This window comes from Protopterus annectens, chromosome 15.part0 (genome assembly GCF_019279795.1).
Source record: "Protopterus annectens isolate FY-2018-M chromosome 15.part0, PAN1.0, whole genome shotgun sequence".
NCBI lineage: Eukaryota > Metazoa > Chordata > Ceratodontiformes > Protopteridae > Protopterus > Protopterus annectens.
In genome coordinates, this window is record NC_056749.1 from 473,451,798 (window position 1) to 473,468,256 (window position 16,459).

At 43.5% G+C, this 16,459-nt stretch overlaps 1 protein-coding gene across 4 annotated transcripts in view; it reads right to left on the reverse strand.

Moving 5' to 3' along the window:
* The window catches only part of COL4A5 (collagen type IV alpha 5 chain), a 3,591,008-nt gene that overhangs the window by 2,188,957 nt on the left and 1,385,592 nt on the right, over window positions 1-16,459 (reverse strand). For all 4 annotated transcript variants that reach the window (XM_044057208.1, XM_044057205.1, XM_044057207.1 and 1 more), the window contains exon 14: window positions 15,276-15,368. In XM_044057208.1, the coding sequence (XP_043913143.1) occupies window positions 15,276-15,368 (93 nt within the window). The remainder of the gene's footprint in view (window positions 1-15,275; window positions 15,369-16,459) is intronic.

Sequence of the window (16,459 nt, forward strand, 5' to 3'; positions counted from 1 at the left end):
AAAGGGTAGCCAAAATTTATATACATATAAATGCATGCACCAATATAAACTTTACCTTCATCTACAAGCAAATACACCACATAGGTTGTATAAATCAGAGAAGGAAAGATAGGTTCCATCAGAAGAAAGGGGGATGGCGGGTGGGTAACCTGGAGTGCAACAGTGAATACACTCGAACATCTACATTTATGGTAAGTGTACACAACTGTACTATGTTCTTCATGTTTCACTGTTGCAGTCATTAAATTTGGGTAGAGTCTCAAAGCTATGGATGGGAGGCTGGAGCTAAACAGCATTAGGAGCAGCTATGAGGCCCTGCAGAACTGCAGTGGCAAAGCCTGCCCTGGATTTAGAGTAGAGTGGCAGATGATAGTGCTTGGTAAAGGTGTGCACTGAACTCCAAGTAGCAGCCTCTAAAATGTCCTTGGTTGGTACTCCCCTGAGAAAGGCTGCTGATGTGGCTGCAGCTCTGGTTGAATGTGGCCTAATGCCCTTAGGCACTGGCTTACCATGGTGTAAGTACCATAAATGCATGCAGTGGCCTATCCACTTTGAAATAGTCTGTTTTGAGATAGCCTTTCCTTGTGATCCTGCAGCATATGCCACTAGAAATGGTTCTGTCTTTCGGAAAACTTTGGTTCTGTCCAAGTAGAATCTAAGCTGTCTGTGTACGTCCAAAGAATGCAGAATTCTCTCCCCCTTGTTCTGTGGATTTGGATAAAAAGTTGGCAGATGAATAGTTTGGTTAAGAGCCACACTGGACACCACCTTAGGCATAAATGTTGGGTTTGTCCTCAGAGAGACCCTGTCTGGATAAAAAATGATAAAAGATTCCACAGCCATGAGTGCCTGAAGCTCTGAAACTCATCTTGGAGAAGTTATTGCTAGGAGCAAAGCTGTTTTCCAAGAAAAAAACTTGGTATCAGCCATTGCAACTGGCTCAAAAGGTGGCAGGGTGAGTTTTTCCAAGACATAGTTGAGGTCCCATGCAGGCATTGGTGATCTTCTTGGAGGCCTTTTAGCTCCTCTGAGGTACTGTTTTAGTAAGGGATGAGAAAAGATTGGTGGCTCTGTATTGTAATGAGCCAAAATGGCAGAGGCATGAATTTTAATAGATGAAAAAGATAGACCTTTGTCCAGCATCTCAGTTAAGTATTGCAAAATCTGAGGAATATTTGGCACAGCTGTATCAGTTCCTTGTGCCTGGTTCCAAGCACAAAATCTCTTCCATTTTCCAGCACAAGATTTTCTAGTACTAGGCCTTCTGGCCTCCAAAATGACATCCATCACAACTTTACTGAGAGGTGTGTTTTGTATGACTACATTATCCGCCATGCTGCCGGGTTTAAAGTCCTGAGTTGGCTGTGCAGAATCTGACTGTTTTATGGGACAGTAGATGAGGTATCTGAGGTAAGGTCCAAGCTGGGCATTGAGACAAGCTCCTTAGTATCGGATACCAGTACTGATGGGGCCAGTCTGGGGCAATTAGTATCATCCTTGGCTTCTCCTGTCTGACCTTTAGGAGTACCTTAGGGAGGAGAGGCAGAGGGGGAAATGCGTACACTGATAGGATTTTCTAGCTGAAAGATAGGGCGTCCACTTTCCATGCTTGTCTGTGATAAATCTTTGTGCAGAATCCTTTTAGTTGGTAGTTGTGAGGGGAGGCAAATAGATCTATGTCCGGGCATCCCCATTTCCTTGTTATCATGCTAAAGACTTGTGGATCCAGGTACCACTTGTGGGGATCCATGAGGTTTCTGCTTAGGTCATCTGCCAGAGTATTTTTCCTTCCTGGCAGGAATTGCACCTGCAGGTATACTTGGTAAGTTAATGCTGTGTCCCACAAAGTCATGGCTAGTCTGCAAAGAGGGTAAGAATGAGTGCCCCCCCCCGCTTGTTTATATACCACATGACCGGGGTGTTGTCTGTCTTTATCAGTAGTTGTCCTGGATGAAGTAGGTCTTTGAAGGCTGTCAGGGCATTTTGAACTGCTAGCATCTCTTTTTGATTGATATGTAGACGCATTTGGTTTGAGGTCCATGTGCCCTGAATGCACCTTCCTGTCATGTGAGCCGCCCAGGTATAATCTGATGCATCCGTTGTTAGTGTTTGCCTGGCTGGGGGTAATGTGAATGGCTGTCCCTTGTTGTGGTGACAAGCATTTGCCCACCATCGAAACTCCTGTTGCAGGCAGGGAAAGAGAGTAATCATAGTTTCCATGCTGTGGCAATGTTGAGTCTAAACACTTTTTAGGTACCATTGAAGTTTCCTCATATGCAGTCTTGCATTTGGAATTAGTAGGATGCAGGATGCCATGAAGCCCAAAGCCTGCAGAATTTTTCTTGCAGATAAATGGGCCTTTATTGCCAGCATTTTGAAATATGTAGTCAGTTGCCTTTGTTTGTCTGGCATGAGATAAGCCATCTGGGCAGCTGTATTTAAGCTTGCACCCAGGAATATTATCTCTTGAGAGGATACTAGTTTTGATTTCTTTTCATTGACTGTGTACCCTAGGCATGTTAGAAGTCTTTTCACAAATGCCAGATGCTGTAGAAGAATGTCCTTGTTCTCTGCTTGAATTAGACAGTCGTCCAAGTAAGGATATATTTGTGTTCCTCTTTGTCTGCAGAATGCAATTACTGGTGCCAGGCATTTTGTAAAGACCCTGGGCACAGTAGATAAGCCAAAGGGCAGTGCAGAGAATTGGTAATGCATTGAGCCAGCCTTGAATCTGAGGTATCTTCTGCATATTTGTCTGATTGGGACATGCAGGTATGCCCCTCTTAGGTCTAAAGTCACAAGCCAAGTGTTCTTGCCCAGCATGGGCAGAAGCTGCTGCAAAGTCAACATCTTGAATTTTGGTATATCCAGGAATGTGTTCAAAATAGACAGGTCCAGTATTGGTCTCCAGGCCTTGTCCTTTCTGGGAACCAAGAACAGTCTTGAGTAAAATCCTTGTCCCTCCTCTTGCTCTGGTACGATTTGAATGGCCCCCATGTCCATGAGGGATGAGACTTGTTTTTGTGCATCTGCACATTGATTTTTGGCAGATCTGGCCAGCCATTTGCCTTTGGCAGGGTATGGAAATGGAACTTGTAGACTTGTGACACAATATTTAAGACCCACTTGTCCTGGGTTGTAATGTGCCAACTTTGAGAAAAAAGTGTTAATTTTCCCCCTAAGGGGGCTGCCAGGAGATAAGTGCTTGGTGCAGGCAGGGGAAAGTCATTGTGACTGTTTCCTGAATGGTTGTGATTTGTCTTCTCCAACTTTGGAGGTAGAAGCCCCCCATTGTTTTGAGCGGAATGAACCTTGCGCCTGGGATCTGCCTCTAGGGCATCTGAGCCTGCCCCTTTGAGGTCTGTCTGACACAGGAAAGGACCAATTCTTTGTTGGCCAGTGTCTACTAAACCTTGGTGGCTGTACTTGTAAAAAATCTTTGACCGTTTGCATAGATTTAGCTTTGTCCTCCATTTTCTTTAACACCTCTTCTGCCTTAACACCAAACAAAGTATCATGCTGTAAAGGTGCATCTAATAATTTAACTTTAACATGATCAGGCAGATTTTGTTCCTTTAACCAAGCATGCCTCCTAATTACAGAACCTGTAACTGCAGCCCTGCAGGAGGCCTCTAAAGAATCAAAACCAAAGTGCAAAGTATGCTTTCCAACTTGTTCAGCTGCATGCAATAAATCCTGCATTTCCTTGTGTTCTGCACATTCAGAGTTTAACATTTTCTGTTTAAGCAATGCCATGACATGTTGCTGATATTTGAGCATGTGAAACTGACAGTTTAAGGCCCTTATAGCCAAGGTAGCAGATGTGTAAACCTTTTTCCCCCATCTATCCAGTGCCCTAGAATCTCTGTCAGAGAGGGTAGGGTTTTTTGCTGCTGAAGCTTTAACTCCTTTGGGACCCTGAGAAATAGTTTCTAGGTCTGCAGGGTTTTTAAAAAGGAATTTATGTGAGTCAGGAACCCTGTAATATCTGTCAGGCTTAACAGGAGCTGGAGATAAGGAGTCAGGGGTAAGACTAGACTCCGAAAACACATCATCTACAATGTCTAACACAGGTGGGATGGATAGTGGCTTGTGTTGAGGTAGTAACAGGAAATTCCTGAGCCTCTTTTTAGATTCTGAAAAATCTTGGCTCTCCCAGTGGAAATGCTCCCTCATGGTATGTAAGGTTTCCCCAAAAGAATAGTCCTCTGGAGGAGAAGCTGAAAGTATAGATTCTTCAGCATCAGAATCCTCGTAGGGGGTAAGAGAATATTCCTGATCAGAAGAGGAATCAGAAGAAATGGAAACCTGATCTGAAGATTCATATTCAGTCTCTTGCCTAGGCCTCTTATCAGGCGGGGGATGGGAACCCCTGATCAAGGTAATCAAGTCTTCAGCCATTTTGAGCATCTGCTTTTTGGGCGTGGAGGCCTGTCCACATGGCTCTTGAGTTTGCTTCTTTGCCTTTGAAGGTGCTTTAGGCTTTGGCTTTGAAGTCGGTTTAATGTATAGATGTTTAGGTCTGAATACACCCTCAGAAGCCGGTGCCTGCTCAGCGGCTACAGATCCATCTGAAGGAATAGCGTCCGAGGCTCCAATACTTTGAGTTTCCAGTGGCGTAGCCGACTTCACGTGGCAGTTGGTAGCGGCCTTCTTTTCTTTGCGTTTTTTGTGAACCCCGGTAGTTGGATGGCTATCCAATGACATTTCTGGATAATTAAACCTGCGTCCAAAATAGTTTAATGCAAAATCATACCGACGCTTAATGGTGCGTTGGTTAAATTTAGAACAAAACCGACAACCTGAAACTTTATGGTCAGGGCCTAGGCAAGGAAAACAGCAAGAATGAAAGTCCTTAGGAGGTATTTGCTTCCCACAAGAAATACAGTTATTAACTTTTTCTGACATCGGTCTGGAGCAAGAAAAATGTTTCCCCTAACAGGGTACTTAGCTTTATAGAAGACTTCGGATCTGAAACTCGAAAATCTCAGGAGTCGGCCGACCAGCACTTGCGAACTGCTTCTGCTTCGGGCATCGCGTGGCAAGAAGGACTAAAGAAAATGGCGTCGGACGCATCTTTTATACCCCTGACGACCTGACGTCAGGGAACGGGTGACAGTGGCTGACGCAGGACCCAGGACTTTGGAATTCAGGCCGACTGAGGGCAACCTGCCAGCAGGATTACCCAAATGCAATGACTGCAGCAGTGAAACACGAAGAACATCAGCCACATCATCTATTTCTTTCCAGAGTTTATAGTGTTTGTTGTTTTGTGTTGTGCATGTTTGGCCTACCGATTTCTTTCCCTTGGAAATAAATCAATGATGTGGCCATTTGCTGAAGTGGCCGTTCGACACGTGTTGATGAAGACACTGTTGACATTCTGAATGGTCGAGGTTATAATATAGACCCTTGGTTAAGACCCTTGGAGCAGTAGAGAGTCCAAAGGGCAAGGCCGACAATGAAAAATGGAAGGAACCAACAAGAAAGTGCAAATATTTCCTGTAGTTGGACCTTATAGGAATGTGGATGTAGACACCCTTTATGTCCAAGGTGGCTAGAAATCCCTGAGGCATCAGTAAAGGAAAAAGGGTCTTACTTCTAAGCATACAAAAGGTGGGTACCTGTAAGAAAAGGTTGAGGTGGAAGAGATCTAGGATGGATCTCCAAGGTCCACTCTTCTTGGGAACTAGGAAGGGTCTTGAAAAATAATCCCTTTGCAATCCCTCTGGGAGAAGGGGAAATGATCCGGGTTATAAAATAACCCTTTTCTCTGATGGAAAAGGCCCACCTGTCTGAGGTAATGTTTTTCCAAACTGGAAGACACTGGGAGAGCCTTAGGGACAGAAGAATGGAGTCTGGAGGGGGGCAGTGAAGGCAGGTAGTCACAGGCTACCTGCCTTGTCCTGAAAAGGAGGTTTCTGGGCATGAATTTGAGCAGGCTTAGAAGGGGTCTGCTGTTTCCTTGTGCTTTTCTTGCCCTAGTTTGGGAAACTGGGGCGGAGTGTTTCCTAATGAACTGTGTCTTTGAGGGATAGTTCATGTGAAATTTGGCTATATGGGAGACAAACAGGTGTTTTAGATCCTGCCGTTCCTTCTCTTTTTTTTGAAGGGCCTTAAATAGCTCAGCCACTTTTGATCCAAAAAGAGCAGAGTTATCCAGGGGTGCAGCCAGTAATTTAGCTCTAATATCATTGGGCAAGGGTTGTAGCCTTAACCATGAATATCTCCTAAGGTAAGAAGCTGAGGCTACAGATCTGGCAGAGGCTTCTGCAGCATCATAACTGCATCTAATTGAATGTCTAGTTACTTGAGAAGTCAGGGAAATGAGACTGGAAATTTGAGCCTTGGAAGGTGAGTCAGGAAGGTCAGCTAAAACTTGGTGGCCAGGGTCACAGAAGTGTATACCTTTTTCCAAGGAGCTCCTTGAACTTACTGTCCTTGTCTGTGGGAAGGGCAGAGGTAGTGGGAAGTAGTTTGGACGGCTTGTTTGCAGAAACTGAGACAGTGGCAGTGTCAGCAACAGGTCATTTAATCAAGAATTTCACCTCTTTAGAGACCTTGTAAAACCCGTCAGGTCTTCTGGGGGCAGGTGGTTGGGCCCTAAACAGAAAAGGCAGAGTTAGTGGGCGACCTTACGGGGGAATCTGATGACTGCACCTGCACTTTCCCTTCCTGGATGACATGTAACCTAAACAGATATGCAGTGACAAAAAGAAATCAGAAACAGCCCCAATGGGGTACTTATCTTAGAAACTATAAGATCCAATAGTGAAGATGGCAGGAAGCACTGATGTTCGACTGGCGGCAGAGAACTTCTGAGGAAAGGTACATGCAGATGTCACTTTTACAGCCCAAGCTCCCTAGGCCAACATCAGATGCCCCATGTACCTAGCATTGACTACAAGCTTTTTGTATACTGGCAGGACGTTCAGGTAGCAAGCAGAGGATAACCCAAGCATTTGGAATACGGCAACATAAGAATAAAAGGACATACGACTAGTACAAAAGCCACATATTAAAAATAATTGCAAAGAAATGCATTATAGTGCCCTTTGGAGAAGTGTCCACCTAAGCTAATTACTTAATCGATAAAACATCCCTAAGAGTTTACTCGATAGGGATCTGGGAACATATGCAGACAGTAATCTGGCATTGATAACACATAACCAAGACAGTAAGAAAATCATTCTGTGCCACCCCACTCATAAACAAGGGTATGGCATCCAGGTCCAGGGAGATAATAGTACCACTCTACTCAGCCCTTATCAGACCAATCATTGAGTAAGTGACCCCTTTGGCATGTACCTAGACAGGCACATGCAACAATAGGAACACCCACAAAGGTTCCTCACCAGGAGAATCCAGGGTACAAATACCCTGTCCTACACAGATTGGTTTAAGGTCCTGTCTGTGTACTCAGTCTCCTCCTACAGGTTACTGAGAGGTGATTTATGCCTAGCACAATAGGCATCCTCCAATCCAGCTGTGATGGATCTCTTGCACATCTGCAAGACAAACAACACCAGAAACACTAGATCCAAGTACCTGAATTTTGCCTACAACAGAAATAGAACCTGCTGGAGGGACCGATGTGTGTCTTACGGGAACCCTGCACTATGGAATAGTCTTCCCATCTGCACAAAGCAGAGCTCATCCCTAACTTGTTCAAAAGAAACCTTGATCATTGGATGGAAAATTACAAATTCATCCCCTGGCCTGGCCCCATATTTCTGATGAACAGCAGTAAGTACATTAATACCCGACAAACATAACCCTTATCTACCTCCTTACTAAACATAACCCTTATCTACCTCCTTACTAACATAACCCACCATAAAGGCATCCAAGGAACTCTGTGACAAAAAGTACAGTTTTGTACCTACCATAAATGTAGATGTTCGAGTGTTCACACTGCTGCAAGTCATCACACTTGGGTTATCCTGCCGTCAGGCGGTCCCGCAGTCGGCCAGAGTTCCAAAGTCTTGGTCCGGCGTCGGTTGCTGTCGCTTCTTCCCTGACGTCAGTGCGCAGGGATATATAAGAGGCATCCAACGACATTATCTTCAGTTTTTCTTGCCCCAGATGTCAGGTGCCCCCAAGTAGGTGGGCAAAACATATTGCCAATAAAACATGTAAAGGAAATACAAGGAATACCTTTAGTTACAAGCAAATACACCACAAAGGTTGAACCAGATAGGAAGGTATGGAAAAGTTCAGCTAGGTCAGAGGGATTGGAGGAAGGGTAACCTGGACTGCAGCAGTGTGAACACTTGAACATCTACATTTATGGTAGGTACAAAACTGTACTATGCTCGTCGTGTTACACTGCTGCAGTCATCACACTTGGGTTGAATCCCAAAGGTAAGGATGGGCGGTGGTATTAAACAGGGTTTGGAGAAGCTAGTAGGCCCTTCAGAACTGCAGTGGCAAAGCCAGCTCTGGTTTTAGAGTATAGAGGTAAGTGGTAGTGCTTGGTGAAGGTGTGTATTGAACTCCAAGTTGCAGCCTCCAAAATATCCTTGGTTGGTACCCCCCTGAGAAAGGCTGTTGATGTAGCTGTAGCCCTGGTGGAATGGGACCTAATGCTAGCAGGTACTGGTTTCCCATGATGTGTGTAGCAGAAACGGATACATTGAAATGGTCTGTTTTGAGATAGCTTTTCCTTGTGATCCTGCAGCATAGGATACAAAGAGCTGATCAGATTTTCTGAAAGCCTTAGTTTTATCCAAGTAGTAACGTAATTGCCTGTGAATGTCCAAAGGAGTGCAGGAGTCTTTCTCCTTTGGTCTGGGGGTTTGGGAAAAAGGTGGGCAAATGAATGGTTTGGTTTAGGGCCACACTGGATACCACTTTTGGCATAAAGGAAGGGTTAGTTCATAGAGCGACTCTGCCTTGATGGAAAATGAGGAAAGGCTCCACTGCCATTAGGGCCTGTAGCTCCGAGACTCTTCGTGCTGAAGTTATTGCTAGCAGCAGGGCAGTTTTCCATGACAGAAACTGTAGATCAGCTGTAAAAGCTGGTTCAAAGGGCAGCAGTGTAAGCTTTTCCAGAACAAGGTTGAGATCCCAAGATGGTGTTGGTGCTCTCCTGGGCGGTCTTATGTTCTTAGCCTCTCTGAGGTACTGTCTTAGCATTGGATGTGGATCTTAATAGATGAAAAAGAAAGTCCTTTGTGCAACAACTCAGTTAAATATTGTAGAATCTGAGGAATGTTTGGAACAAGGGGATTTTGGCCTTTAGCCTGGTTCCAGGTGCATAATCTTTTCCATTTGTCTGAATAGGCTTTCCTGGTGCTGGGCCTCCTGCCCTCCAGAATGACATCCATAACAGCTTTACGGAGAAGTGTTGGCTGGTTACTTAGGTAATTTGCCATGCAGCCAGATTTAAAGTCTTGAGCTGGCTGTGTAGAATCTGATTGTTTTGCTGCATGAGCAGGTGAGGAATTTGAGGCAAAATCCATGGTGGGCCATGAGCCATGTTCCTTAGTATTGGATACCAGTGTTGGCGTGGCCAGTCTGGAGCAATGAGTATCATTTGTGGCCTCTCTAATCTGACTTTCAGCAGCACCTTTGCTAGAAGAGGCAGTGGAGGAAAGGCATACACTGTTAATGTTTTCCAACTGAATGAGAGGGCGTCCACTTTCCAAGCTAGTGGGTGGAATGTCCTTGTGCAAAATTTCCGAAGTTGGTAGTTTTGAGGGTTGGCAAACAGATCTATGTCTGGGCGTCCCCATTTTTGAGTTATCATTGCAAATACTTGTGGATCTAGTTTCCACTCGTGAGGATCCATGACGTTTCTGCTTAGATTGTCTGCCAATGTGTTTTTCTTTCCTGGCAGGAATTGTGCTTGTAGTTGAACTTGGTAGGTCAGTGCTGTGTTCCACAAGGTCATTGCTTGCCGCATAGGGGGTAGGAGTGTGTGCCCCCTTGCTTGTTTATGTACCACATCACTGTGGTGTTGTCCCGTCTTTATTAGGAGTTGTCCTGGATGTAGGAGGTCCTTGAAAGCTGTTAGGGCATTTTGTACAGCTAGCATTTCCTTTTGATTGATATGCAGATGCCTTTGATCTGTAGACCATTTGCCCTGAATGCACTGTCCTGCCATGTGTGCTCCCCAGGCATAATCCGATGCATCTGTTGTTATAGTTTGCCTGGCTGTGGGTAAGGTAAAAGGCTGACCCTTGTTGAGGTGACATGCCTGAGCCCACCATAGAAACTCCTGTTGAAGGCAGGGAATGAGTGGTATTATTGTTTCCAAGTTGTGGCTGTGCTGAGTCCATACGCTTTTCAGGTACCATTGTAATTTCCTCATATGCAGTTTTGCAAATGGTATTAGTAGTATGCAAGATGCCATGAATCCCAAGGCCTGTAGAATTTTTCTTGCAGGGAGATGGGTCTTTGTTGCCATCATTTTGAAGTATTGAGTCAGCTGTTCTTGCTTGTCTGGCATGAGGTAAGCCATCTGGGCCGTTGTATTTAAGCTGGCACCGTTTTGATTTCTTTTCATTTACTGTGTACCCTAGGCAACTTAATAGGTGTTTGACAAACGCCAGATGCTTTAAAAGAATGTCCTTGCTTTCTGCTTGAATAAGGCAGTCGTCCAGGTATGGATATATTTGAATTCCTCTTTGTCTGCAGTACGCAATTACTGGTGCCAGGCATTTTGTGAAGACCCTGGGTGCAGTAGATAAGCCAAAGGGCAGTGCAGAGAATTGATAATGAGTTGAACCTGCAATAAATCAGAGGTATCTTCTGCAATTTTGTCTGATAGGGACATGCAGGTATGCTTCCTTGAGATCCAACGTTACTAGCCAAGCCTTCTTACCCAGCATGGGAAGAAGCTGCTGTAGTGTTAGCATCTTGAATTTGGGTACTTGCAGATAAGTGTTTAGAATTGAAAAGTCCAGAATAGGTCTCCAGGCTTTGTCCTTTCTGGGGACTAGAAAGAGTCTTGAGTATAGGTACCTTGTATAGGTACCTGTTGAATGGCTCTCATGTCCATGAGAGCTACAATTTGTTTTTGAGCCTCTGCCCATTGATTTGGTGGCAGGTTTGGCATTCCTTTTATCCTTGGCAAAGTGTGAAAGTGGAATCTGTATCCTTGTGAGACAATATTTACGACCCATTTGTCTTTTGTGATAATCTGCCAGTTGTCTGCAAAAAGTGCTAATTTTCCTCCCAAGGGAGCTGCCAAGAGAGATTTGCTTGGCAGTCTGCGGGTTAAGTCGTGTTTGTCTCCTGACAGCTTGTGGCCTGTCTTCTCCTCCTTTCTGGGTTGCGGTACCCCATTGTCGAGGCTTGTAAGGGCCTTGTGACTGACCTCTGCCCCTTGGGCGTCTGTATTTGCTCCTCTGTGGTCTGTCAGAAGCTGGAAAGGACCAGTTTTTTGTTGGCCAATTTCTGCTGAAACGAAGGGGTTGGACCTGTAAAAAATCCTTGACCGTCTGCATAGATTTTCCCTTATCTTCCATTTTCTTTAAAACCTCTTCTGCTTTTACACCAAATAAAGCATCCTGCTGTAAAGGTGCATCCAATAACTTTGCTTTAACATGATCAGATAGGGTTTGTTCTTTTAACCAAGCATGTCTACGTATGACCGACCCAGTCACTGCTGCTCTACAGGAAGCCTCCAATGAATCAAATCCACATTGTAAAGTATGTTTTCCCACTTGTTCAGCTGCATGCAACAAATCTTGCATTTCCTTGAAATCAGAATGCTCTGAATGTGTGATCATTTTTTTGTTTTAATTGAGACATCAGATATTGCTGATATTTCAGCATGTGAAACTGGCAATTTAAGGCCTTCATAGCCAGAGTAGATGAGGTATATACTTTCTTTTCCCATCTGTCTAGTGCTCTGGAATCCCTTTCAGAGGGTACAGGATGTTTAGCAATAGAGGCCTTAACCCCTTTGGGACCCTGGGAAATGGTTTCTGGATCAGCAACATATAGGACTTTGTGTGAGTCAGGGACTCTGTAGTATCTGTCTGGTTTGGCTGGTGCAGGAGGTAGAGAGTCTGGGTTAAGGCTAGATTCTAAGTAAACATCATCCACAATGTCTAACACGGGAGGGATAGCAAGTGGTCTGTGCTGGGGTAGTAAAAGGAACTCATGGAGCCTTTTCTTAAAATCAGAGTAATCCTGGCCTTCCCAGTGGAAATGTTCCCTCATGGTATGTAAAGTTTCCCCAAAAGAGTAGTCTTCTGGGGGAGATGCTGAGGGAACAGACTCTTCAGCATCAGAGTCTTCATAAGGGGGAAAAGAGTATTCCCGTTCCTCAAAAGAATCTGAGGAAATTGAGACCTGGTCAGTGGAAGCATAATCCTCCTCCTGTCTTGGCCTTTTATCAAGAGGGGGATGGGAACCCCTGATTAGGGTAATTAAATCTTTAGCCATCTTAAGCATCTGTTTATTAGGCATGGGGCCTTGTACTGGAGACTGCTGTACAGTCTTTTTTGTTTTTAAAGGAGTTTTCAGCTTTGCATAAGATTTGATGATGAGTGTAGTCGATCTGAAGACAACTTCTGCAACTGAAGGCGTTTCAACTGCACCGGAATCTCCTTCTACTCTGGAGTCGGAAGGGGCTAAAGATGAAGGCTGCAGCAGCCTAGTAATCTCCACTTGGGAATCGGAAGCCATCAGAGGTCCTAAATCATCGGTCGTCAGGGGCTGCGTAGGCACCTCACTGAAAACTGGAGAACCAACGACTGGCCCAGCAGAGGCCCCGGAGTCTGGTTTGGTTCTTGGCTACCTGTCCTTATCCTTGCGTTTTTTATGCATGCTGATCGTCGGTTGCTCCAATGGCATGGTATAATTAAATTTCCTACCAAAGTAATGTCGGGCGAAATCAAAACGACATTTAATAGTTCCTGTATTAAACCTAGCACAAAACCGACAACCTGTGATGTCGTGGTCTGGGCCTAGGCAAGGAATACAATAAGAATGAAAGTCCTTATGAGGTATTTGCTTCCCACAAGAAATGCAATTGTTAACTTTTTCTGACATCGGATTGAGGCAAGAAAGGTTTCCCCAACGGGGTACTTAGCTTTATTGAAGACTTCGGTCTGAAATTCGAATTGAAAATCTCAGGAGTCGGCCAACTGGCACTTGCGAACTGCTTCTGCTTCGGGCACTGCGCGGCAAGAAAGACTGAAGAAAATGGCATTGGATGCCTCATATACTGGCGCACTGACGTCAGGGAAGAAGTGACAGCAACCGACGCCGGACCACGACTTTGGAACTCTGGCCGACTGCGGGACCGCCTGATGGCAGGATAACCCAAGTGTGATGACTGCAGCAGTGTAACACGATGAACATCTAGGTTGTGTTGCATGGCTAGGTTTATAAAGACCCTGGTGGATGTTAACCCAGTATGAAACTATGAACTGACATTAGTCCCTTTAACCTAACACTGCACCATTCCCTGATATCCCTTCTTCCAACTGTAGCTAATTCTTCCAAATACTTTTGAGAATACCTTTAAAACTGGACCCCAGCTGATATGAGACACAATTCTGAATTAAGTAACTTCATTCGCACCCTAAACAACATAGTCCCCATACTGTTCTGTACCTGGGTAGTAACAAGGTGGTTCTAAACAAGAAAGTACCAACCACAATGACATCTTAATATGCATCTTCTGTATCTTGGATGATTTATCACTGCATTCCTGATGTTATGATATAACTTATCCTAGTAAGTTTTTATTGCTCACTTTACCTCCAGTCAGATTACCTGAACAGGTTTACTTGCCCCTTTAGGAGGCATGTCAATGGGAGCAAATCCAACTCATCATTTTTCAGGAAGCAGACAACTCTTGGTAGTCCCACGAAGTACACCTGAGGATGGGTAAAGTGTTTTTTAATGAGTGCTGCACATTTTACTGAGTATTTAGGTGATCTCAGAAGAAATGACCCAGTGTAGTAACTATTACACACTCCTTCTAACATGCACATTGTTCTACTGGTGTACATTTGAAGCTCTGATATTACAACCTGCTCTATAACCCTATCATTAAATATTACTTAACCCTAATGCTAACCAAAACCTCTGTCCTTATCCCAGCTGTAACTGTTAAGGCACTGTCTTATATAGGTGCTGCAGCAACTGTATTTGGCAAAGAAGCAATGTAATACTTTTTAATGTCCTTTTATCTAGTGTGCTTACTGACCATCAGCTATCTTGTTACTGATAAGCCCATGTGTTCCTCCTTGTGTGACAGCCAGTTTTGGAAACTTGGAAGGCCATCATCCATGGAAACATTTAGGGTTAGTGTCTGCCTTAGCTTCAGTTTGTCAGCCTGATAAGCATGTGACACCGAAACAATGCTCCACTGCATGCCTCTTTATATGCACATATTTAAGGCTACAGCATAAATGTGTTTTCTGGTGTGTGTGTGTGTGTGTGTGTGTGTGTGTGTGTGTGTGTGTGTGTGTGTGTGTGTCTGTGTGTGTGTGTGTGTGTCTGTGTGTGTGTCTTTGCCTTTGCCTGTAATGCTGTTCTAGTTTATCTCTCCTCCACAATGAGACTACATTGGAAACTCACTCCAATCCTCCTTGGATGGCTCTTGGGTTATCTGAGTCACAGTCAGGGCTTTATCCTCCTCTGAAACAGAACCAGTATTCAGTATAACACATACAAGAATCAAATATTCATTCATTGCAACAGCTAATTAAATCAGATATGATTAAAAGGTGTAAACAAAACTGTGAAAAGTACACCTACTGCCAAGACTACATCAGAATAAAAGTATTGATTCACACTACATGAAACTATAAACACTGCAACACTATATTACATATATCACCATGCAACAATGTGTCTACAGTTAAAGTGTCTGGCACTCTTGCTACATTAAACATTGGCATCTGGAATCTTGTATACTGGTTGAATATTTTTCAGTAACGTTAATTTGTTTTCACAAAACAAGTACTGTGTGTGAATATATATATATATATATATATATATATATATATATATATACACATACACACATAATGTTTGTGTGTAACTCTATATAGACACATCTATTTATCTATATATATATATGGAGAAAAAGAGAGAGAGAGTGAGAGACCATATGTACTAACATATATATAATTACATACTCACACACATATCCAGCTATACACACACACATATGTATATATATATATATATATATATATATACATATATATATATATATTTGTACATTTACAAATGCAAATGCTGACATATGCTGTGTGAGTTTGTGTGGATAAAAGATTAAAGTGACATATTCAATTTTCTACCTTCTCTCCTTTATAGATTTCCATCCCAGGTATTTTCGTCTGTTCACCGAATTGTCCAGGAGGCCCTGCTGGTCCCTGCAAACCAGTTTCTCCCTACAATTCAAATTGAATACAGAGTTCAGACTTTTGTGACACTCAAGCTAACAATATTCCCCATTAATTTCTACACTTATAGAAATAATATATACAAGACAAATACATACAGTGAAAGCAAAGCCTTCAGGGAAAAATACAGACTGAACAAAACTTTTCCTAATTTCAAAGAGTCTTCTCCTTTCAAAAGAAATTCAGTACTGCTGCAGATAAATAAAGCATTACATAGATTTTCCACATGGACGTGGGGGACTGAAATGGCTGTGGGATGACTCTAGGGGAGGAGAATGCAAAAAAAAAAAAAAATCATATTTTCTTTGGTTATTTGCCCTGGCCCCCTCATATCATATGATTCACTACATTTGGATTTTTCTAGCTCAGGAAAAGTCTACATAGCAAGGTGTTGGTAGCCACGTTTTTTCTGTTATTAATTATCCCCAAAGCACACTGTGTTGGGTTTGCATGTAAACTCACAACACTTGTATCATTCTCAAAGCAGAGAAGGATAAAGCCCAAAATACACCTCAGTCAATGCATGTTCGATTAGCAGTTTGGGTGACTGAGGATGACAATTCTCATCCTAAGGATAGGGGTATGAAGGGCAATAGGAACATCATAACAGAGGCCAGGATGACAACTGCAATGTGCTTGACTGAGGGGCCCAGGCAGTTTGTCAAAGGGTAGCAACATGTGGAAGTGCTGGACAGGGTGGCCCAGTTTGCCCATTGTATGTCCCCTGGGGACAGCTATATCACACATACTGAAATATGGGGTAGAATAAAGTAAAAAAAGTTTGACTGTAGGATAGTAACAATTATCCAGGACACCATTAGGATGCATGCTGGCCTTGGCATCAAATTTGGAAATAGTCTGGAGAATGAATGGAGTGGCCAGTAGGCCCAACATGGATGTGGGGGACTGAATGGCTGTGGGATGACAAAATAACCACACTGATAAGATGAGGCACACCAGAATAAGCCAAGTAAAAACATATTTTATTAAAATTAAGCATTGGAATGAATATTCATTGTTTTTTTTTTGTCATTTAGAATTGAATCATCTGCCTGAGAATGACTGCGTGGAGGAAATTA